The sequence below is a fragment of the Ovis aries genome, chromosome 21 (assembly GCF_016772045.2).
Source record: "Ovis aries strain OAR_USU_Benz2616 breed Rambouillet chromosome 21, ARS-UI_Ramb_v3.0, whole genome shotgun sequence".
NCBI lineage: Eukaryota > Metazoa > Chordata > Mammalia > Artiodactyla > Bovidae > Ovis > Ovis aries.
Genome location: NC_056074.1, coordinates 37,473,429 through 37,495,747, shown reverse-complemented (window position 1 = coordinate 37,495,747; position 22,319 = coordinate 37,473,429). Strand labels below are relative to the sequence as shown.

Here is a 22,319-nt window from a genome sequence, read left to right as displayed (position 1 = left end):
TGTTCCTTCACTTCCCACGTCAGGTTCTTGCATTTGATTCTTACCAGGGTCAAAACCCTTGGGTCCTGGCTTCTCCATCAGATGGAAATCAGTTCTTTCAGGGCCCCCCACCCCCTTAAAGAGAAAGATCAGGAGCTTCAGTCCGAAAGCTTTATTGAGTCTGTGCACCAGAAGTAGCTTCCCTGGCCTTCCTATGTCATTTCTACCACCTTGGTTTTTTTTTTTTTTTTTTTTTTTTCTGACCCCTGGTGGTTCTGGCCATGGACTAGGCCCTAGGACACCTGGTTTTCTCTCCTACCCCAGTCCAGCTCACTGACTATCCTTAACCCTCTAATCCCAGATTCCCCCCTCCCTCACAGGGAGCCTATAAGGAGTTGTGAGCTTTCCAGTCTTGTCCATCCCTCCCCTTCCCCCCACCCCCATCCCCACCTTAAGTTCTAGGCCTCAGGGTAGACCCTCCTTGGGAGGTTCCTCTTCTGGTGGGGCCTCCCCAGGTGCTGGCCTGTGGGGCCCGGCTCCCTGTAGCCAGGCTGTTTTCAGCATGTCTTTCAGCCCAGCAGGAAAGAGGTAGCCCTGGGCCTCTCCCTCCCCATCAATGACTCCTCCGAGCCCCTCCAGTGCTGTCTGCAGGTACCGCAGGCCCAGAAGTACCAGAGTCTGTGGGGGGAAGCAAGAAGCAAGAGGTCAGCAAGGGTCAGCAGTTCCAGGGGTCCCTGGGTTGAAGGCGGTGGGGAGGCCTGACTCTGCTGACTCACCTGCAGCAGGAAGGTAACAGCCAGCGTGTTGCCCAGTGTGCTTGCCAGCCCCTGCAAATGCCCCAGTAACACCTCGTGGCATCCTTGGGACCAGAGGTTGAGGTTGGGCTGTCGGGGATCAAAGAGGGGGTGGGCGTGGGGGTCTGAGAGCTGGCTTTGCAGGCAAGGTCTGGGTGAGTGGGGATTACAGCAGGAGAAAGGGACCCCATCAATCAGATACAGGCCTTCCACATTGCTCTGGATCCGGCTGCAAAGGGAGGGGCAGGGGTGTTAGGATATCTGGAGATAGAGGCCTGAGGGAGAAGCTGCAGGGTACAGAAGTTGAGAAGGGAAAAACGAGGGAAACATTTACCAACTGCTTTACTATGCCAGGCAGCCATAATTCACTTATCGTTACAACAACTCTGTGAGATGGTAGTTTTATCATCTCTAGTTTACAGACGCATGGGCCCAGAGCAGTTTGGTACCATGCCCTGGGTCACACAGCTGTTGCCCCATTCCCTCAATCACTAGATGAATTATTGCCTATCTGGGTGAGGTGGGGTTTCAAGGAAAGAGGAGAAGGAGGGAAGAAGCAAATCACTCACTCAACCACGTCATGGTCATTGGGATCCAGGTAACGGTTGCTGACCCACTGGATTCCAAACCAATCCTTGTAGCCATGTCGGCCGCAGCAGTGGTACCTCAGCTGCAGCTCATCCAACAGCCGTTTGGCTTGACAGCGTCCGGGCACCTCTGTGTCCTTGTAGTGAGCCAAGGCAGACCCCAGGCCCTCCTCTAGGCTGGTGTCCAGAGTCCCAGGTAAAGACAAGGCTAGTCCCAGGGCGAGGACCAGGAGCCCCCCGCCCCCCGCTGTGCCAGCCACCAGCAGTGGGCCCAGGACCCCTCGCCAGGGAGGGTATTGTTCTGCATCCAGACTGGCCCGGCTGGCTCCTGAACTCACCAGTCCTGTGCCCAGAGCCACTGCACTGGCCGCCAAGGCAACCTGGGGCAGGGCAGAGAACGGGCAGGAGGGAGCCAAGAAGGTACCAAGGTGCCACAGCTGGACCAGGAGGTGCCCGCTACAGAGGAGGGTGAGGCCGCCGACCAGCACGAGCAGCCAGGAGAGGAGCCAGAGCCCCTGCGCCAGACGGATGCGGGGCTGGAGGGGCAGGACCAGGGGCAGCACCGGCGCCATCTCCCATCTCTGCCCGAGGGACAGCAGAGCTGTCAGGGGCTGGGGTTGGCCGCGGCAGGATGCTGCGTCAGCCCGGCCCGGCTTGAGCTGGGCTAATGCCACCCTGACCCCAATACCCTGGGCATCCTCCCGCCACAGCCTTAATAACCCGCCGGCCGGGTCCTCAGCCAGTCCCAGTTCGGGATGCTTCGGCTTTGCCCCTGAGGGAAAGCCCCGCCCCCGGGCAAAGGGCCGATTTCGTGACCCCGCCTCTGCCCCCTCGCGGAAGTGGGGAGGGGCTGGTCGGTTCTGCCCCCCAGAGGCAAGGGGCTGGGGGCGGAGACCTCGGGTCCCGCGCCCCTTCCCGGGTCCCCAGGGAGTCCGAGGGCCAGGGTCCCGGAAGGGCCTGGAGGGCGGTGGCCCGAGGGGACCCGTTTGTGGGGGGGGGGGGTCAGAGGGTTGGCCCCGCCCCCGTAACGAGCCGCGAGGCCCGGACAGGGAGGGGTTACCAGGCGGCCCGGCCCCCCCCTCGTCCCGCCCCCCCTCCCGCGCTTCCTGGCGGCTCCGCGTCCGGGGCCTGTTTGTGCTGCGGCGCTGGGGCCCGGGACGGCCCCACCACCCCACCCCCGGGAGCCGAGAGCGGCCCGGGGAGAGTCCGAGGCCCCGGCGAGCCCCAGAGCCTGCGGCCCCCTCCCCACAGCGCCCCCTCCAGGCCCTTTGCCCGCGCCCGACAGCGCCCCCGTGGGGGTGGCTCGGCTCCCTAGCGCGCGCGCCCCGGGGTGCTTCCCCTTCCCCTCTCCCTGGCCATGGCCCCAGCGGCTTAGACGCCTCCTCCTCCGCCGCCGCCGCTCGGAGCAAGCCGGGGGCCGGATGGACGGGGCCGGGGGGCCCGGTGAGTACGGGGCGGGGCGGGCGGCGTGCCCCTTCCCGGAGCGCCGGCCAGTCTGGCGCTGCCATTGCCCGACGGCTGTCCCGGGCGTCCCCGCGTGCTCCTTGGCCCCGGGGGCTCCGAGCATCCTCCACGGTTCCTCAGGCCGCTCCCCCTAGTTACTTGGGTCCTCCAACTGTCATTTCGGACTTCGACAATGCCATCCTGCCCCCCGTATTACTCTGGGCCCCTCCAAAGTTTCCGAACCTCCTGTGTTACCCTGGGCTTCTTTCCCTGCTTTGTTGGGTCTTTTTACTCCTGATCTCCTCTGTTACCCTGGAACCTGTGCTGGGACCTCTGCTCTCCGCTGCTAACCCTCTCCTGTCACTCCGGACCTCTTCTCTTCTGAGTCCTCAGGATGACTGTCCTCTGAGTCGCCCGCTTCTCTCCTGGTGCTCCCTCGCAGTTTCTCTGCCTTCCCTGGAGTCCTACGGTTACTCTGGGCTGGGCCCTGAAGTCCCTCATGCGCCTCCGTCTGTGGTTCCCACGTTCCTCGGCAGAACTCCATATTTCCCCCCTGGTACTCCATGGTACTCCCTGTCTTTGCGGAGGCTGGGACAGGCAGCAGGAAGGGAGCTCTGCCAGGTTCCTCGCCTGCCCTGCCAGAAGGAGGCCCTTGATCCTTTTCCCACTGTCTCCTCCCCTCTGGGAGCGCTTCCAAGCCTGGAGTTGCTTGCAGGGGGCAGTCCTATTGGACAGATGCAAAGTTAGAGGGAGAGAGAATCCCCTCAAGCCTTTCCCCAGGTGTGTGTGTGGGGGGAGGGGGGTGTGACATGCTGACGGCTTCTTGCCCCTTTCCCAGGTGAGGGCCCGGCTCAGGAGGCCCTGCAGTCCTTGAGCCGGCGGCTTCAGGTGCAGGAGAAGGAGATGGAGCTGGTGAAGGCAGCCTTGGCAGAAGCTCTTCGCCTGCTGCGGCTGCAGGCACCCCCCACCTCCCTGCAGGACCCTGGCACCCTGGGCCCTCCAAGGGACAGGTATGCATGTGGTCACTCCCTCCTCCTCCTCCTCATCCTCCTCGATAGGTGCTCTAGGGCCATCAGGTTGGTGCACTGTCTCCCCAGCAGCCCTGCAGCCCCCCCAGGACTGCCACCCACATGCAGCCCCTCCTTGGTGAGCCGAGGCACCCAGACGGAAGCAGAGATGGAGGTGGAAGCATCCCCTGGACCCCCCGGGCTGAGCAATGGGCCCCCAGCCCCTCCGGGGGGCAGTGAAGAACCTAGCGGGACCCAGTCTGAAGGAGGGGGCAGCAGCAGCAGTGGCACAGGCTCCCCCGGCCCCCCAGGGATCCTCAGGCTGGCTCAGCCCCCGCAGCGCATTGACGCGTAAGTGTCCTGTGGTCGAGGCTGGGCGGGAGGGTGGATGGGGAGCCGCAGCGGCAAGAATGACGTTCACCTTCTCACTGTGCTCTGTCCAGGCCACGGAGAAATTCTTCCTCCTCGTCGCCCTCAGAACGGCCTCGCCAGAAACTCTCCCGGAAGGCAGCTTCCTCGGCCAACCTGTTGTTGCGGTCAGGGAGCACAGAGAGGTGGGCGAGGCTCCCCCCGCCCGCCCCTGCCCCAGCCCCCCCAACCCAGGCTCAGGTTCTTGACTTTCCACATCCCTCACCTGGCTGCCCTGGGTGGGGTGGGGGGCCTCATTGCCCAACAGGAAGAAAGGAACAAGCCAAGCGCTCCTGGGGTGCCTGCTGTGTACCCAGCACTGTGCCAACCCCTCGACCTCCTCCATCTCATTCAGTCCCCACGACATCCTTGGGGGGTAGGTGGTCTCATGCTGTTCATTGGCCAGGTGAGGAAGCAGGCTCAGAGAGGGTAAGTCATTTGCCTGGGGTCACGCAGCTAGAGCCAGGATTTCAACTGAACTCTTCCTGACTCCAGTTACCCCTGCCCTCTCCACCATGCCGCAGCATCCCTTTCAAGTTCCCAAGAGGGTTTTCCGAAAGTATTCATAGTTTCCATGGGTGACTCTCCTCAGATTCCAGCTCTCTTCCCCCACCCCAGCCTACCATGCTTTAGAGAGCAAGGGGGAAATCCCAGTGGATTGTCTCAGAGTGTGTACAGGCTCCAGGACACCTGAGTGCTTACTCTGACCCTATCCTCGGCCTCTCCTTTATTCTTGGAAGAGAGGTTGACATCTCATTATCCTCTGATGACAGTGATCTCTGGAATTCACTTTTCACTTTCCCCTTGAGAGACAAGGACTTTCCTGCTGACCTCTCAGATCCCCAAGAGGCAGCGCTGTGGACCTTCTAGAGTCACTATGGGCCCATTTTACAGATGGAGAAATGAAAAGGTTGATAGGCAGAGGCCTGGTGGTCTGGAAGAAAGTGTCACTGCACACTACCTCTTACAGCCACGCTTGGCACCTTTAGTCTCGGTCTTCTTACACCTTACATGGAGCCCATTTACACCAGAGCCCTCACTGCTCACGATACAAACTTAGAGTGTGCAGAGGTGACTGTGACCTCTAGGGTGACCTCCTTCCTTGTGTCCTGCCCCTCCTCAGTTCTGTCTTGGGACGTGACCGCAGTCCCTGCCCTTTTCTCTCTGCCCAACAGCCGTGGGGGAAAAGACTCCCTCTCCAGCCCTGGCGGTCCTGGCTCTCGGAGGAGCAATTACAATTTAGGTATGTCCAGAGGGATCTGGATGAACTTGGATGATGGGCTTGGGGCTACAGCCCCAGGAACTGTTTGGCGGGGAGCTGTGAGGTATGGTGGTTGGAGCTCTGCCCTGACTTTCCTAGAAGGGAAGCTGCAGGACGGTGGTTGACACCTGCTCATTTTCACTGTAGAAGGCATCTCAGTGAAGATGTTCCTCCGAGGCCGCCCCATTACCATGTACATCCCGTCTGGCATCCGCAGTGTGGAGGAGCTGCCCAGCGGCCCACCCCCGGAGACCCTCAGCCTTGACTGGGTGTATCCTGCCCCCTTCAACCCCCTGGCAACCACCCTTCCCATCATGAACCCTCCCCGCCCCCTGCTTTTTTACGATTTCCTCCTGGGTCTGCAAGGAGAGGGAGACTTCTGAATCCTCCCCATCTAACCTCTGCCAGTGGCGCTGCTGGTCGGAGCTCTTTCTCCTCTTTTCCTCACTGTGCCCTTGATCCAACTCTTTCCTTGACCATGATCCCCACTCCAGGTATGGGTACCGGGGTCGTGACTCCCGCTCTAATCTGTTTGTGCTGCGCTCTGGGGAGGTGGTCTACTTTATCGCCTGTGTGGTGGTGCTGTACCGACCCGGGGGGGGCCCCGGGGGCCCTGGAGGTGGTGGTCAGAGGCATTACCGGGGGCACACAGACTGTGTTCGATGGTGAGGGTCCGAGGGCTGGGGAGTGGGCAGCTCAAGGCGTGGGGAGGGTGGGCTTGGCAGAAGGAAGGTCTTGGGTGAATGTGGAGAAGCAGGAGAGGAGAGTGGGCTTGCTGCTCTGCAGGGCCAGGGGACGGTGTCCTGGGTGGTCTTGAGAGACCGACCCCCTTCCCTAGAGTGTCTCCTCCCCCACTTAGCCTGGCTGTTCACCCTGATGGTGTGCGTGTAGCCTCAGGACAGACAGCCGGCGTGGATAAAGATGGAAAGGTAAGGCCACAGTCAAACACCGGGGTGAGATCCCAGCCCGGCCCTCCTTCACGCCCCTGACTCCTTCTCCTCCACCAGCCCCTGCAGCCTGTGGTTCACGTCTGGGACTCCGAGACGCTGCTGAAGCTGCAGGAGATTGGACTGGGGGCCTTCGAGCGGGGTGTGGGGGCCCTGGCCTTTTCAGTTGCGGTGAGCTGGCCCTGGTGCCTCGAGGCCCCCATTTCCTTGTCTGGGAACCCCCTTCTTGTACTTCACCAGGAAGCCTCAGAGGCCCTGGCCTTCCTAAGCCCTGCCCAGCTGGTTCTCCTAAGAAACACGTGGCCCCTTCTGCTCTCTCAGCCTGTCATGGTGCCCCTCGCCTCATTTAGACCCTGAACCCCCTGACTGCCAGGCCTCACTTGGCCCCTCTGGTGTGTCCTCTGGCCTCAGGATCAGGGCGCTTTCCTCTGTGTGGTGGATGATTCCAACGAGCACATGCTGTCGGTGTGGGACTGCAGCCGGGGCACGAAGCTGGCTGAGATCAAGGTGAGATGTCCAGGGGGCTTGGCGGGGCACCAGACAGGTTGGGGTGCAGAGAGCTCCAAACTTCCTAAACACGAACCTCCCTTCTGGCGAGGTCCCCTGGAGCAAGCCTCCTAGCTTCTCTGAGGTTGTGAAGTGGGGACCACAGAGGTTCTGACCTCATGAGAGACAATGTGTAAGGCATTAGCGAGTGACGGAGAGTGGCGCTCTTAGGGGACCAGGGCCTTGGAGGAAGGGTTGTCCTGAGGGTTCTGGACCTCAGCAGACCAGCTGTCAGGGTGCCATTCTGGTATAATGAAGGTATACAGGGCTTGGGGTGGCTGAATCTAGTATCTTCCCTTCAGAGTACAAACGACTCAGTCCTCGCCGTTGGCTTCAACCCTCGTGACAGCAGCAGCATCGTCACCAGTGGGAAATCCCACGTCCACTTCTGGAACTGGAATGGTGGAACAGGGGTTCCTGGGAACGGGATGCTCACCAGGAAACAGGGTGTCTTTGGGGTGAGGCGTGGATGGGTGCAGGATGCGGGGGAAGGCAGAGTGCAGATGAAAGCATTGGTCTGGGTACTATAGACCCAAATGCTACGCAATTCCCAGTGGTCCCGTGACTTGTAGTCTTTGCCCTACCCTTTGACCTCTGCTCTCTGCTCGCCTCGCCCCTAGAAATACAAGAAGCCCAAGTTTATCTCCTGCTTTGTGTTCCTCCCCGATGGAGACATTCTCACTGGGGACTCAGAGGGGAACATCCTCACCTGGGGGCGGAGCCTCTCCGATTCCAGGACCCCAGGCAGGGGTGGGGCCAAAGGTACGTGATGGGGGTGGCATCCTGGAAGGCTAGTGTCCCAGAGGGTCTGTGAAGTCAGAGGAGAGGATTTCCCATCCTTTTACCTGGGGAGCTGATGGGTTCTGTCAGAGGGTGGGGCTCTTTAGGCAGCCAGAATAGAAGGGTCGTGGGCAGCATGGCAAAGGGAGGAGGCTGGGGCTTTGGCGTCTGCCAGGCTCTGGGCTCACCTCTAGTTCTGGCCTTTAGGAAGTCACCTCACTTCTTTGAACCTTAGTTGTTCAGTCTGTAAATTGGGGAGAAGAGCCAAGGATCAGAGACAGCATTCAGCGGGCACTCAGCAACTGGGAGTCATACTCTATTGTGGCCGCCTAGGCTGCTCTTGTTCCCTCCTTCCCTGCACCCTACAAGCATGACTACCTGGACTTTGCCAACAGAGACCTATGGGATTGTGGCCCAGGTCCACGCTCATGAAGGCTCCATCTTCGCCCTGTGTCTCCGGCGGGACGGGACTGTGCTGAGTGGCGGTGGGCGGGACCGCCGGCTGGTCCAGTGGGGGCCCGGGTTGGTGGCCCTTCAGGAGGCGGAGGTGACGGCTGGCCTGGGGTCAAGGGAAGGAGGGGGACAAAGAATGGACAGGGGGCTCCTGACCTTCTGCACCCCTCTGCAGATTCCTGAACACTTTGGGGCCGTGCGGGCCATTGCAGAGGGGCCTGGCTCTGAGCTGCTGGTGGGCACCACGAAGAATGCGTTGCTGCGGGGAGATCTGGCCCAGGGCTTCTCCCCTGTAATCCAGGTTGGGGGGGCAAGGTTTTTGGGGAGCAGGGAGGGAAGAGCTGTGGGGGAGGGGCAGAGATGACAGCCGTGCTCCCCTGCAGGGTCACACGGATGAGCTCTGGGGGCTCTGCACACATCCCTTCCAGAACCGTTTCCTCACCTGTGGCCATGACCGGCAGCTCTGCCTCTGGGACGGGGAGGGCCATGCCCTGGCCTGGAGCATCGACCTCAAGGTAGAGAGCTCTGTGTCCCCGGACCCTCTCTGTCACAGCCACCGTGACTTCTGTGGCCGCCACTCCTTCCCCAATATCCACTTTCCTTTTGCTCCCAAAGGCAGCCACCTTGCACTGGTGTGACTGTACTGGCTGCTAAAATATTTATTCTTCTGTACTGATGGTACCAGTGTCCCTGAACACTGTCCGCCCTCCAACCCCTAGACCTCTTGAGCCGGCAACTAATGGTTAATCTCCCGCACAGCTGGGGGTATCAGTTCTGGTGGCTAAGTGTTTTGAGTAGCACCTCTGTTTAGGCTCCAAAGGCACCCTGCCTGCCATCCCAGGTCTCCTGTCCCTCTCCTTGGAAGTGGGGAGGCTTTTCCATTGTTATCAAGATGACAAGGTATCCATCTTAGTTCCCTTACTCGAAAGGCATCTTCTTGAATTCACCTTCTCCCCTCTCCCAGGAGACTGGTCTCTGTGCTGACTTCCACCCCAGTGGGGCAGTTGTGGCCGTAGGACTGAACACAGGGAGGTGAGAGGGAGCCAGAACTCCTGGGAGGGGAAAGTAGGAGGTATGGGAAGGGTTTCTGGTAATGGGGGGCAGTGGAGGACTGTGATCGCTGCCTGTTCAGGAACCCCAGCTGCACCCTCCCACTCCTCAGTGCTTTCCCTGCAGCCTGGGTCTCCCTTGCTCTCCTGTGTGTCATCACACCCTCTGCCGTCCACTCCCCCTCCTCTGAGAGTGGAGGAGGTGGCAGCTCCAGATAGAGGAGCAGGGGATGGGCGGGGCATAGGGGAAACTAACACAGGGTAGTGACAAGCTTACAGAATCCACAGAGCCCTGTCTTTGGGCCCTTGGACTCCTTTTCGGAAGGTATCAGGAGCCCCTCAGCTTTTATCTGCCCTTAGCCCCTTTCCACTTCCCAGCATATGAATATAATGGCAACCTCCCTGTCTGTATCATAGCCTTTCTTTTGGTGTCTCTGAGGCTCTCTGACTTGCCAACCCGCACCCTGCTCGGGACAGGTATCCTCACACCTGTTTTCCACCTCCTTCCTTTCCAGGTGGCTGGTTTTGGATACAGAGACCAGAGAGATTGTGTCTGACATCACCGATGGCAATGAGCAGCTATCAGTGGTCCGGTACAGCCCAGGTGGGAGCCACCTCCACCCCAGACCTAGACTTATCCCTGGCCCTTCCCTCTCTGAGTGACTGTCTTTGTAGATGGGTTGTACCTGGCCATCGGTTCCCATGACAACATGATCTACATCTATAGCGTTTCCAGTGACGGTGCCAAGTCCAGCCGTTTTGGCCGCTGTGTGGTGAGGAAGCTGGGGTGGAGGGTGGGGCATTGCCATAGCAGGTAAACTAATGCTCTTCTGGGGGTAGGGGTGGGAAATGGAGGCTGCATTTTCAGGTTTCTTGACCTTTGCTCCCAGGGTCACTCCAGCTTCATCACTCACCTTGACTGGTCCAAGGATGGGAACTTCATCATGTCCAATTCTGGGGACTATGAGATCCTTTACTGTGAGTGATAGTAGGGGAGTACATGAGGAGAGGGCAATTGGGGTGGGTTTTATTTATGTAAGTGGGCTGTTGGTTGGGAGGAGATGAAGGAAATGTAGGGAAGCTCCCAGTAGTGGGGCATCAGATAGGGGCTGAAGATGAGTTTATACACAATAGGAGAAATGTCACTGGACAGAAAAACCACACACAGTTTACCACCACGTCTTGTTCCCACCAGGCCTTAAGAGAGTTGAAAAATGTACTAGGAAAAAGATTGTTTTGGAAAAGTTTCTCAGGACAGGTGTGGAGGGGTTGACTTATCGAGAGAGGAGAACTTCAGATGAGAACTCAGGAAGCACAAGGGGCTGGGTTTTGCCCTGGGCTGAGGGCTACCACTCTGACCAGATCACATGCTGTGGCCTCAAGCCAGTCTTTCCAATTTGGCCTCCCATGTCATCCTCCCCACGGAGGACAGGGTGAGAACTGAGCTGGGTGGGCTCCCTCTCCCCAGGGGATGTGGCTGGAGGCTGTAAGCTGCTGAGGAATCGCTATGAGAGCCGAGACCGGGAGTGGGCCACCTACACCTGCGTGCTGGGCTTCCATGTCTACGGTGAGAAGGGGCACAGGGCCGTGGAAACCTGCGTGAGTGTGGGGGGACAAGGTGCAGCCAGCCTGGGGCTCGGAATGCTGGACATGTGTAGGGGGTGGACGTCAAGAAACTGGCAGATCCAGCCCAAGAGCCGCCCCCCTCCCCCACCTCCGCCACTGGCCCTCGGGACTGGGAAGGATTGCCAGGAACGTGGTGGGTGGGTGGCCGGGCTGCCTGAGCTAGGGGGGAAATGGTGCAGCTCTGGACCGCGGGTGGGGGCGGGGAGGTCGGGCTGAGGCCGGCTGCTGTGACAGGCGTGTGGCCAGATGGCTCGGATGGAACTGACATCAACTCCCTGTGCCGCTCCCACAACGAGCGCGTCGTGGCCGTTGCCGACGACTTCTGCAAAGTGCACCTCTTCCAGTACCCGTGCGCGCACGCCAAGGTGAGGCCTCCCGGGGCCTCCGGGGTGGGGCGGGCGGCCGGAGCTCCTCGGCCGCTGCAGCTCCATCTTCTCTCCTGCCCAGGCGCCGAGCCTCGTGTACGGTGGTCACGGCAGCCACGTGACCAGCGTCCGGTTCACGCACGACGACTCGCACCTCATCTCGCTGGGCGGCAAGGACGCCAGCATCTTCCAGTGGCGAGTGTTGGGCGCTGGGGGCACGGGGCCGGTGCCCACCACGCCCTCTCGAACCCCCTCCCTGTCCCCTGCCTCCTCTCTTGACGTCTGACCCCTGCCGGACTGGACCCACCGGCCCTGCAGTGTGGCCCTGCCCCCACCCACCCAAATTCCCCAGGACCGAGGTGACCCTGTCCTCGACTTCGAGACATTCCCAAAAGTGCATTTCCTTGGAGGGGGCGAACGGCACCCCTGCACACACTGTATAGACCCGCTGGCTGAGCCGGGCAGCCCCAGCCTGGGCCCTGACTCCCGCTGCCTGCTGAGGGGCAATAAACCAAAAGCAAAGTCGCCTCCCGGTCCTTTTGTGGGGCGCGGCTGGGCGCCTCGGGGCTTTATGGGGGCGGGGAGGAAGGCAAAGGGGAATGCGGAAAAGGTGAGGGAGGGTGGACTTTTTATGCAAATAACAGGCGAAGCCTCTTGCAAATAACTGCGAGGCTCAAAGGCCCTTCGAGTTTTTCGCGGCCGCTGGTGGAGCTGCAAGACTCCGGCTAGCAGAGAGTTAAGCCCAACTCCTCTCCCCGCCCTCGGAGGCGGGGCCGAGCCGCAACGGAAATAGCCGAGTGCCGGGCCGCGGTTGGCCGGAGGGAGCCGAACTTCTTCCGGAAGTAGCCGAGCTTTGCGGGCTTGCTCTCCGACCGGAGCCGAGTGCTGGGCCTTGTTCTCCGGATCCGCCGAAGGTGTTCCGGAAGGAGGCGAACCCCGAGGCGGGCCGGCAAGTCTTCGCGGCGGCCCTCAGAGTCCAACGTCTGGTGGGACTCGGCGAGGGCGGAGGTAGTTGCAGCCTGCCTCCGGTCCGGCGGGATCCGAGCTCGTTCCGGAAGAAGCCGAGCGGACCGGCGCCGGTCTCGGCGTCCCGGGCGTGAGGCTATAGAGGCGGCGGCGACAGCGCGGGCCGGGATGAGCCGCGACGGCTGAGGCTGCGGAGGCGCCGGCTGCGCGGGCCCGACTGAGACTTCTGCGAAGCGCCGGCCCCGCGCTCAGGGCTTCGCTTCGAGTCCTGCCCTCGGGAGCCTTCCGGACCCCTTTGTGCGGCCGGAGGCGGCGGCGGCGGCGGCGGGAACGGCCATGGCGGCCAACATGTACCGAGTGGGGGGTGAGTACCGGGTGTTAGGGGCTTCGGGACTCGGGGCGGGAGAGGCTCGGCTCCCAGCGGCGCGGGGACCCGCGTCTGGGGCGGCGTGGTCCAGAGCGCGGACCGGAACCGGAACCGGGAGCATGGGGAGCGAGGGCGCGGGGATCGCGACGCGCCCGGGCTCCGAGACTCCCGGGGAGGCTGCGGGCGGCCCGACGGCACTCTCAGGGCAGCGTCTGGGCCGCCGGGGTCGTGGAGTGGGCTTGCGAAAGTGGTTCCAAAGGGGCTGACAGGGCAGGCAGGGGGCGCGAAGGGCCGGCGCAACTGCTTGGCCACCAACGGGGGAGCGGCCGGGAGGTTTCCTTTTCCCAGGCGTTATTGTGCGCCTCGGTTCACAAAGGTGGGGGCCCTGTACAGGGATGAGCAATTGCTCTCCTGAACGAGACCGGGATGCAACTCCATCGCTGAGTTGTGGGGACTGCTGAGCAGGGGAACCCCCTGCTTCTCTTGTCTCCTCCTTAAGGCTCACTTTTGAGCGGAGGATCTGATTTAATAACTGGGTGATTAGGGGGTGGAACGTCCGTCCATTATTTTCTGCTAGTCTGTACACTTCCACATTTCTGCGTCCTCTCTACCTAGACCCTTATCTCCTTTTGGTCTACTCAGGCCTCCTTTCGCTCCTCCCACTCTGGTGCTGGACTCTCCCATCTACTCCTCTGATCTTCCCGGTTCTTCCCCCACCCCCTCCTACAGATTACGTCTATTTTGAGAACTCCTCCAGCAATCCTTACCTGGTTAGAAGGATTGAAGAGCTCAACAAGGTGAGTAGAGCAGAGGCCCGCCACTCCCCCCCTACCCAGCAACCTCCGTCTTCTTTTTTCAGAGATCTGTAACTTCAGGTGAATGAGAGACAAGCGATAACAGAAACCCTGTCCTAAGTACCCATGCATATTCATTCATTCATTTCTTCCACGCTTTCAGGAAAGGCTATTAAGAGTTTAGTGGGAACTTTACTGTTCTGTTTTTTGGGGGGCTGAGGAAAGGGATTTGGAAGTCTGTCCTTAAATGTGAATCTCTTGATTCATAATTTGAGTTTTTCTTACATCCTTTAGAAACTTGTTCACTGATGTTAGTCTCTTCTTTATGCATTTCCACTTTCAAATGATTAGTTTTCACCACCGTTTTTTCTCTCCTTAGACTGCAAATGGAAACGTGGAGGCAAAGGTTGTGTGCCTTTTCCGGCGAAGGGACATTTCGAGTAGCCTCAACAGCCTGGCTGATAGTAATGCCAGTGAGTGTCTTTGTCCCCACCCCCGGTTTCCCTGTCTCCCCCTGCCCATGATCTGAAGCCTGGGCATGTCCCTGCAGGTGTTCTCTTGTAGCATGCCCAAGGCAGGGGTGTGAGTTTGGGGGTGGGAAGTGCCTGGTCTGCAGAGGGAGGCCTGTTTTTACATGTTGGGTTAGAAGCAAGGTGGAGAGGCCATGATAAGGAAAGCCAGAATTTGGCTTGTGTGTGAGTGTGTATTTTTGAATCTGCCTTTGTGAATGGTGTATGTTAAAGAGATGATAGTATGTAAATCGGGGATGAGGAAGCACTTTAGAGAAGCAGATCTCTAGGGGGACAGTTTCGGTTGTGTTGGGATGATAGGTGGTGACTGCGAAGGTCAGGTGAAGAGAAGAGACTGGACTGAGAAGCCTGCATAATAGGAAGGCAGGTTTTTGGTGTGATCATGAGGTGGTAAGACTACACTGATGGGAGAAAATAGGAAGCCAGGAACATTTTCTTGCGCTTTTTCTCTATTCTCACATAGCCTAGGACTCACCTAGCCCTGGACTCCATTTTACATCTTTCCCTTTTCTTTTCAGCCTATCCTGCTTCTCTTGATGCTTTCATCTTTTTAGATACACAGCTTTCTGTTTTCTTATAGTTTCTTTTTCCTTTCCTGCTTTGGCTTTCTTTCCCCTTTCTCTTGTTCTTCCTTTCTAAATTATTTTCCTTATTTTGGGCTTCTTTGAGCATTGGGCGTGAAGGGGTTAAGGAGGACCTGGGCCGACCAAGTTCTCTGGCTCTCTGGGGTTTCCAACCCTGTCTGGCAGGGGCTGACCTTGGTCTTGTCCAATCGGAAAGGCTGTGGGGGGTGTGGTCCCCCTTGCCTTAGCACAGGGTTTCCGGAGCACACAGGCAAGGGGTGGAGCCTACTGCACACCCCTGCCCCCCCCTTCTCCTTGAGGTTGGGAACAATGCACCAATGAGCCTGGGCCTGTGGCTCTTCTGCCCCCTCCCTGTTTGGTTGGCACCCAACCAAGTTAACCCTTTCCACTAAGGTTTCAGGGCAAGTTGCAGCTCCTTGGGGAATAAGGTGTTGGCACTGGCTTGAGAGGTACTGTCCTTGAGAGCCCCCAAAACAAACTATTATTAGCAAGTAGAAAACAAGAGAGTAAGGGTTGCATGTGATGTTTAAGAGCAGAGTCTCCTGAAATTTGCAGAACTGGTAAACACAATTTTGTTTGATGCTTTTATTTATTTATTTATCGTCACTGAATTTCTGGACCCCAGGTTAGTTTAGCAAGAAAGAGACAAGTGCAATATTCTTGCTGGGCCTGGTGTGGGCAGATTTGTGCCATATGAGTGGTATCTGAGCATTGGCACCTGGGTTTGCCATGTGTTTCTGTGGCAGCCTTTGTACTCTCAGCGTGTGTATGTACAGTTGTGTCTGACTCTGTGACCCCATGAACATAGCTTGCCCGCTTCTCTGTCCACGGGATTTCCCAAGCAAGACTACTGGGAGCAGGTTGCCATTTCTTTCTCCAGGGTATCTTCCCCTCCCAGGGATCCAAGCCCATCTCCTGCATTGATTGGCAGGCAGATTCTTTACCCATGAGCCACCTGGGAAGCCCTTGTACCCTGAGCAGCTCTTCCCTAAAAGCCCTCATTAGTGATGAAGAGTTGGGAGCACCTGTGATGGCGACAGGGGCGGGCTAAGAGGTAAGGGTGGTGTGGTGAGGATATGGAAGGCAGGTCCTTGAGGAATGTGAGGAAAACATAAAATATTTTCCCTGGGTTAGAGTTTTTAAGGTGGCTTCTTTCTGAATTAGTTTCTGACTTGCTTTCTTCCTCCTAAATCTCCCAGGGGAGTTTGAGGAGGAATCGAAGCAGCCAGGGGTGTCAGAACAGCAGCGACATCAACTGAAGCACCGAGAACTTTTTCTTTCTCGGCAATTCGAATCATTGCCAGCCACCCACATAAGGTATGGGGCAGTCAGAGCCACTGTGGCTTGCATGCACTTATTTAGAAGGTGGAGAGGAGGGGCTAGTGTGCGGGAGATGCCGCACGGAGGAAATGAGCTCACCCAGGGTTTTCTGACCTCTCTCCTGTAGGGGGAAATGCAGTGTGACCCTCTTGAATGAGACAGATATCCTGAGCCAGTACCTGGAAAAGGAGGTGAGAAAGAAGTGTTGGGAGAAGAGGGAGGGAAGTGGGTATTGCCCCGAAAGGCAGGAAGAAAGTCTGACTGGGATCAGGTACAGGTTGACAGTCTGCCTGTCTTGGGAACTCCAGATAACCCCTGTGTCCCCTGCCTATGAGGACTGCTGCCCAGCTTACTTTCTCTCTTTCTGTCTCCAGGACTGCTTTTTTTACTCACTGGTGTTTGACCCTATGCAGAAGACACTTCTAGCTGATCAGGGAGAGATCCGAGTTGGTTGCAAATACCAAGCTGAGATCCCAGATCGCCTGGCAGAGGGTACGCAGCAGGAGAGACTGGGTTATGACCACTGGGATATCTTAAGATCAAAGTCTCTGAGTGGTGGGCCTTGGCTTTGTGTGGTGCACAGTCTGCGTGGCTCTGTGTTAATGACCCGGCTAGACTGGGACCTTAGGAACCTGAAGGGGGCAGATGGGCACACTGGGAAGAGAAGTCTGAGAGTTAAGGTGGCTAATAGAATCCAAGGAGGAGATGAGGTGTTCCTGTGTCAAGGCACCTATTTTTCTCCTGGATGATAACCATTTTTCCACTCCCCAGGAGAATCTGATAATCGGAACCAACAGAAGATGGAGATGAAAGTCTGGGATCCAGACAACCCTCTCACAGACCGGCAGATTGATCAGTTTCTCGTGGTGGCCCGGTGAGGGGTGGGTGGATGGGGAAGATGGGCTGTGGGCGGTGTGGACATAGTTCTGAGTCATGTTCTTAAGAGATGGACTTTTAATTATTTTTGGCCTGGGTGTTGTCCTCCGCCCCCGCTCCCCCCTCCCCCCCAACCCACCTCATCTGGCTTGATTCCTCAGCCCACTCGAACTTTCTTTCCCTGACTTCTCACTCTCTCCTTTAGAGCTGTGGGGACCTTCGCAAGAGCCCTAGATTGCAGCAGCTCCATTCGGCAGCCAAGCCTGCACATGAGTGCAGCCGCTGCCTCCCGAGATATCACCCTGGTGAGCAAAAGTTGGTGGGTAGTTGGGTAGGCTGTGTTTTGCAGGGACCTGCAGAGCCTCGGGACTCTGCAGGGAGGAGGTTATCTCTGAGGTGGGGGGAGTACTTAAAGAGCAGCAGGGGAGTGGTGCTGAGAGTTTCAGGTCATCAGCATCGCTTCCCACCTTTCCTGTAGTTTCACGCAATGGATACGTTGCAGAGGAATGGCTATGACCTGGCTAAGGCCATGTCGACCCTGGTGCCCCAGGGCGGGCCCGTGTTGTGTCGGGATGAGATGGAGGAATGGTCAGCCTCAGAGGCCATGCTGTTTGAAGAGGCCCTGGAGAAGTATGGGAAGGATTTCAATGATATTCGCCAGGACTTTGTAAGTGGCTGGAGCTAGGAGAGGTGGAAGAGGTGGCAGATGAGGGAACGAGGCTCTGGGACCAGATCCCAGCTCACCCTTCTCTCCGTCTCTTCAGCTACCCTGGAAGTCACTGGCCAGCATAGTTCAGTTTTATTACATGTGGAAAACCACAGACCGATACATTCAACAGGTAAGATCTGGGCTGGGGAGGCTGGACCAGAGGACCCCTGCTCACCTCTGCTTTTGAAGTTGATGACACCACTCATCACCCCCCGCTGAGATGCTCTGATCCTTTTTCCTTTTTCTCCTTCCCGCAGAAAAGATTGAAAGCTGCTGAAGCAGACAGCAAACTAAAACAAGTCTACATCCCTACCTAGTAAGTATGATGGGTAAGGGTGTGTTTCTTCTCTCCGCCCCTAACCTGTGCTTTCCTAAGTGATGGGGGTGCACAGGAGACAGGGGCAAATTATGGGGACAAAGTGGAAGTCTTGACCAGTTCCTGGTTTCTCTCCCATCAGCACCAAACCAAACCCTAACCAGATAATCTCTGTGGGCTCAAAACCTGGCATGAATGGGGCTGGATTCCAAAAGGGCCTGACTTGTGAGAGTTGCCACAGTGAGTTCCAGAGAGGGATAAGGGCTGCTGGGGGTGAGTGGGGTGTTTGCCTCAGAGGCTCAAGTGGCATTTACCTCCTGACTGTTCCCTCCGCTCATGCTCCCACAGCCACACAGTCTGCCCAGTGGTACGCCTGGGGCCCACCCAACATGCAGTGCCGCCTCTGTGCTTCCTGTTGGATCTACTGGAAGAAGTACGGGGGACTGAAGACCCCAACTCAGCTTGAGGGGGCTGCTCGGGGCACCACAGTAAGGATGGATGAGGAGCAGTTGGGGAGAGCAGTAAGCTAATTGATGTGAGCTTTAGGCGAAGGCCAGGACACCCAGCTCCAGTAAGGTGATGGCTTGACTGTGGGTGGCGGGGGTGGGACTTGGTAGTGGTTGGGGAGCCAGGTGGTCAGGACAGCAACAAAGAAATCAGGCGGGAATAAATCCTCTGCTGACAGTGGAAGAAGGGAGCCTTGGTGACTGACTGTTCTCCCTTTATCCTGTGTCCTTCCAGGAGCCACACTCGAGGGGTCATTTGTCCAGACCAGAAGCCCAAGGTCTCTCCCCCTATACAACCAGCGCCAACCGGGCCAAGCTGCTGGCTAAGAACAGGCAAACATTCCTGCTCCAGACCACGAAGCTGACCCGTCTCGCCAGACGCATGTGCAGGGACCTGTTACAGCCGAGGAGGGCTGCCCGGCGACCCTACGCCCCTATCAATGCCAACGCCATCAAGGCAGAGTGTAAGGGCAGGAGTGCTGGGCTGGTGGCACGTGCGGGTTGCTGTGGCCAGAGACCAGGGTTTTCTCTGGGTGTTTAATGACAGCAGAGGTAGTAGGCCGCAAGGACTTGTTATGGATTAGACATGGTTCCTTGGGACTCCCTGGTAGTGCAGGGCTTGAGACTCCACACTCCCAGTGCAGGGGGAGCAGGTGCACTTCCTGGTTAGGGAGCTGGGATCCTGCATGCTGCACAGTGCGGCTCCTGGCCCCGGAGAGACCTGAATGGTGACGCACCTTCAGAAGCTGTCGTCTTTGTTCTCCAGGCTCCATTCGACTTCCTAAGGCTGCCAAGACTCCACTGAAGATTCACCCTCTGGTGCGGCTGCCCCTGGCAGCTATCGTCAAAGATCTGGGTAAGGGATGGGGAGCTAGGTGACTCAGGGTGGGTTTAGGATGGGGAGCTGCTAGGTGGTGTCTGGCTTTTATTATCAAGACCCTTCTCTTCCTCTGCTTTTTTCTTTCTGAGTCCAAAGAGGTTTAGTCTTAACTGTACTTTTGTAGGATAAAAATGTTCTTCTCATAAGCTATCTAGTATAATTACATACTGATTGATAAGAACATGTTCATATGTGACTTTCGAAATACTGCTAATTACTTGTCAGACCCCTCTCCCATCACTACTTTCGGGTATTCATAGAGAAAGTGTGAACGTTCTCTAAGGTTTCTTTTAATTTTTTTCCGACAGTGGCCCAGGCACCTCTGAAACCAAAAACACCTCGGGGTACCAAGACACCGATCAACAGAAATCAGCTGACTCAGAACCGGGGACTGGGGGGCATCATGGTGAAACGGGCCTATGAGACTGTGAGTGGGCCAAGTGGAGTTGGGTGGGCTTTTATATCTGATAGGTGATTGGGAGTCCCCTCTCTCATTGTGTTGCCCCACCTTTTTCCAGATGGCAGGAGTTCCTTTCTCTGCCAACGGAAGGCCTCTGGCCTCAGGGATTCGCTCAAGCTCACAGCCAGCAGCCAAGCGTCAGAAACTCAACCCAGCTGATGCACCTAATCCTGTAGTGTTTGTGGCCACAAAAGATACCAGGTAGGGAGCCCACCATGGGAGGGGCCGAGAGGTCAACAACCCAGATGGGTGGGTATGGGAAAGAAAATAGGATCTGAGCAAGAGCAGCTCCACGAGACTGGGTTGCGGGGGCGGGATGCTGGGAAAAGATGGGCTGGAAGGTGGCATCGTAGTGGAATGTGGAGCTTCACCTTGGCGGTCTTTGGTTTTTTTGCTGCCTCTTCTCTTGCCGGCCAGAGCCCTGCGGAAGGCTCTGACCCACCTGGAAATGCGGAGAGCTGCCCGCAGACCCAATTTGCCCTTGAAGGTGAAGCCACCGCTGATGGCAGTGCGGCCCCCAGTCCCTCTTCCTCCATCGTCACATCCTGCCAGCACTAATGAGCCCATTGTCCTGGAAGATTGAGCATCTGTGGGGAAGGGAGGTGGGCTGAAAGCTAGAGGGTGGGTGCACAGGGCACCTAGCCTCCCTTCCCTCTAGTATCAAAGGGAATGAGGAGTGAAGGAGGGAGGGAGCAAATGAGTGTGTCCTTGGAGGGGCCGGGCGCCCTCTGGTGTTAGCACTTGGAGGCTTGTCCCCTTCTAATGCCTCTCCATGCCTGGTGGTGGAGGGCAGACTGCAGGATCTTGGCTCATTGTGGGGACCTAGCCTGTTTTGGGGGGTAGGACCCACAGTTGTCTTGGACAGTTTGGGGGGGAGGGTTTTTTAATTTTTTAAAAATTTTGCCTCCCTTTGTGAAAGGGGATGGGGGAGGGGAAGAGTAAACAGATACCAGGTGGTATCTGGTTGGGGGAGGGGGGCGTGCACTGCCATGACTGCCATGTCTTTTTTTTTTTTTTCCTAATTGGGGGTTTCTCTTGCCGTCCGGTGTCCGGACTTTCCTAATTGGAGTTTGAAGCCCCTAAGCTGGTATCAATCCCAGCCTATGCTCGCTCTTTTCTTCCCTCCCCTTGTCCCCTCTGCCTTTTGTACGCCAGTTCTCAGAAATAAAGACCTTTTGTCTGTTTTTTTAACCTCGGATTCTGTAATTGGTTCTTATAGTAACAAATAAAAAGCTGTTTTCTTCAGCTCCTCCTGGCTCAGCTATTCTCTGCTGTGTGTGTGTGTGTGGTGGCTTCTATAGGAGGGGGTGTTTGTCTGGTGGTTTCTATAGGAGGGTGTGTGTGTGTGTATGTGTTGGGGTGTATGTCTTGGATTGGGAAAATAAAGGACAAAGCACAATAGAGAAGGTGCAGATGGGGCTTGCTCTGGGAACAACTTTATGTGCTATGTAGCCTGGACAGGTGGCTTGCTCTCATTTTGCTTTCATGTGGAGTCCAGACTGCTCCCCAGCTCCCTACAATATGATGTGAGGGTGTGTGTGTGTGTGTGTGTCTAGTTTCTTCTTTATTTCCCAACTCTTACTCCCCTCTTTTTATTGAAGGAATTCTGGGATGTAGTCCACTTTGGAGGGTACTATAGGATCATGCCACCTACTTTTCTGCTACTTCAAGGATCCCCACAGCCAGCCTCAGCAGCTGCTTTGATACTGAGGTCCCCCTTGTGGTGTTTCCTGCCTTTGGGGGTTTGGGAGACAGACACGAGCTGGTTCCAATGAGAGGAGCACCTTAGGAGAGAGAAGTTCAGCTTACTGTGTACTCCTTGAGCACTTTCTTTAGAGATGGGGAAAAGCCTAAGCAGCAGACTTACCTCGAGTTTAGTTTGAGACGCCTGACTCAGGTCCGCTGCTCTTCTCACAGCCCGATGTTGTGGGTTGATCAACACAGTAAGCTGCTCAGCCCAGCTGATAGGCCCCTCTATCTCATGGTCCCTGTCCCTGGGGCCTCCTCAGCAAACTTGCTCTCTTCCTGGCCTAAGCCAACACCTCTGGTGTCGGGAGAAATGACCACTACAACGGTCTGCGGTTGTATCAGCACCCTCCAATGTTTTTACGCAGTTGCCATCACAGCAGTTTCCGCTGCATGCCTTTAAATGGGCGGGAGGCTCTGGCATCTGGTGAATACTCCACGCAGATGGCTATCGAAGAAGAAAGGCCATCTGGCTGTGAGCCCGTGGAGTTCTAAAGGTGCGCGGGAGGGGGGAAGAGCTCCTCAATCAGGGCTAGGAAGCGGGCGCAGAACACCATTCTGAGAAAGGACCGAAGGCAGAGGGAAGAGGATAAGAGTCCTCAGGAGGTTTGGAGACTAGGAACAGCCCGGGCTTCGTGAAGGACTCGCCTTTATCTACCAGGTAAATATGGGGTTGAGGATACAACCCCACGGGTCTCTGCTGCCCCGCGAAGGAGGGCACAGCCTGCCCTAGGTCATCCAGCAAGGAAACCGCCGGCTGTCAAGGAGGGGGCCGGGCCAGAAACCCGGCTCAGACCATGTGGCTGCCTTGTGAATATTCATGGTCTTGGGGCCAATCAACGTCTTAACCGCTCAGAGCACACCAATTGGCTTACCGCATGCAGATAAGCATCGTGGACAGTTTTCCAAGCGCGGATAGAGACCTAACTCCGGCAGGAGACGGAACCCTGAGCCGAAAGAGCTCGGTTTCAGCAGAGTGTACCGCGCGATTGGCCGACGGTGCGTCACTTCCTACTGGAC

At 57.3% G+C, this 22,319-nt stretch overlaps 3 protein-coding genes and 1 long non-coding RNA gene across 8 annotated transcripts; 2 read left to right on the top strand and 2 right to left on the bottom strand.

The window, feature by feature from the left end:
- Window positions 1–136: 136 nt before the first annotated feature.
- Window positions 137–3,384, bottom strand: ROM1 (retinal outer segment membrane protein 1). The gene is made up of 3 exons (XM_004019602.4): window positions 1,343–3,384; window positions 756–1,002; window positions 137–657 (listed from the first exon to the last, which is right to left on the bottom strand). The coding sequence occupies exons 1-3, from the start codon at window positions 2,866–2,868 to the stop codon at window positions 445–447; spliced, it is 1,986 nt and encodes a 661-aa protein (XP_004019651.3). The 5' UTR covers window positions 2,869–3,384; the 3' UTR covers window positions 137–444.
- On the top strand, window positions 2,462–11,770 carry EML3 (EMAP like 3). 4 transcript variants are annotated; one of them, XM_027959363.2, is made up of 23 exons: window positions 2,462–2,803; window positions 3,642–3,813; window positions 3,904–4,161; window positions 4,254–4,364; window positions 4,487–4,594; window positions 5,394–5,461; window positions 5,627–5,750; window positions 5,974–6,144; window positions 6,339–6,408; window positions 6,487–6,597; window positions 6,838–6,933; window positions 7,275–7,430; window positions 7,593–7,734; window positions 8,148–8,299; window positions 8,381–8,506; window positions 8,589–8,720; window positions 9,170–9,237; window positions 9,770–9,858; window positions 9,930–10,027; window positions 10,145–10,232; window positions 10,723–10,821; window positions 11,115–11,245; window positions 11,328–11,770. In XM_027959363.2, the coding sequence occupies exons 1-23, from the start codon at window positions 2,782–2,784 to the stop codon at window positions 11,529–11,531; spliced, it is 2,796 nt and encodes a 931-aa protein (XP_027815164.1). In that variant the 5' UTR covers window positions 2,462–2,781; the 3' UTR covers window positions 11,532–11,770. The 4 variants fall into 4 exon arrangements, with proteins under 4 accessions (XP_027815164.1, XP_027815163.1, XP_027815166.1 ...); XM_027959362.2 differs by having other exon boundaries at window positions 3,901–4,161; XM_027959365.2 differs by lacking the exon at window positions 4,487–4,594.
- A 396-nt stretch (window positions 11,771–12,166) lies between these two features.
- Window positions 12,167–20,798, top strand: MTA2 (metastasis associated 1 family member 2). Of its 2 annotated transcripts, none has more exons than XM_027959366.2 (18): window positions 12,167–12,575; window positions 13,308–13,375; window positions 13,752–13,845; window positions 15,686–15,803; window positions 15,934–15,997; window positions 16,181–16,298; window positions 16,578–16,680; window positions 16,888–16,987; window positions 17,161–17,349; window positions 17,447–17,521; window positions 17,649–17,707; window positions 17,850–17,947; window positions 18,056–18,195; window positions 18,449–18,677; window positions 18,980–19,069; window positions 19,402–19,520; window positions 19,612–19,754; window positions 19,971–20,798. In XM_027959366.2, exons 1-18 carry the CDS (start codon window positions 12,548–12,550, stop codon window positions 20,134–20,136), a joined length of 2,001 nt encoding a protein of 666 aa, XP_027815167.1. In that variant the 5' UTR covers window positions 12,167–12,547; the 3' UTR covers window positions 20,137–20,798. The 2 variants fall into 2 exon arrangements, with proteins under 2 accessions (XP_027815167.1, XP_042093839.1); XM_042237905.2 differs by lacking the exon at window positions 12,167–12,575 and adding an exon at window positions 12,680–12,954.
- On the bottom strand, window positions 20,632–22,290 carry LOC114110027 (uncharacterized). The gene is made up of 2 exons (XR_006057470.2): window positions 21,421–22,290; window positions 20,632–21,337 (listed from the first exon to the last, which is right to left on the bottom strand). It is a non-coding gene; the product is annotated as an uncharacterized LOC114110027 (long non-coding RNA).
- Between the last annotated feature and the right edge of the window lie 29 nt (window positions 22,291–22,319).

What these genes read in the sequence shown, in the direction of transcription:
- EML3 (XM_027959362.2), top strand. Translation starts at nt 2,782, where the DNA reads ATGGACGGGGCCGGGGGGCCCG. An exon ending in GGACGGGGCCGGGGGGCCCG is followed by an intron (nt 2,804 to 3,641) that starts GTGAGTACGGGG and finishes CCCCTTTCCCAG; the next exon opens with GTGAGGGCCCGGCTCAGGAG. An exon ending in CCCTGGCCTTTTCAGTTGCG is followed by an intron (nt 6,598 to 6,837) that starts GTGAGCTGGCCC and finishes CTCTGGCCTCAG; the next exon opens with GATCAGGGCGCTTTCCTCTG.
- ROM1 (XM_004019602.4), bottom strand. Translation starts at nt 2,868, where the DNA reads ATGGCAGCGCCAGACTGGCCGGCGCTCCGGGAAGGGGCACGCCGCCCG. An exon ending in AATGACCATGACGTGGTTGA is followed by an intron (nt 1,003 to 1,342) that starts GTGAGTGATTTG and finishes CTCCCTTTGCAG; the next exon opens with CCGGATCCAGAGCAATGTGG. An exon ending in CTGTTACCTTCCTGCTGCAG is followed by an intron (nt 658 to 755) that starts GTGAGTCAGCAG and finishes TTCCCCCCACAG; the next exon opens with ACTCTGGTACTTCTGGGCCT.
- MTA2 (XM_027959366.2), top strand. Translation starts at nt 12,548, where the DNA reads ATGGCGGCCAACATGTACCGAGTGGGGG. An exon ending in CAACATGTACCGAGTGGGGG is followed by an intron (nt 12,576 to 13,307) that starts GTGAGTACCGGG and finishes CCCCTCCTACAG; the next exon opens with ATTACGTCTATTTTGAGAAC. An exon ending in GTGGCCACAAAAGATACCAG is followed by an intron (nt 19,755 to 19,970) that starts GTAGGGAGCCCA and finishes CTTGCCGGCCAG; the next exon opens with AGCCCTGCGGAAGGCTCTGA.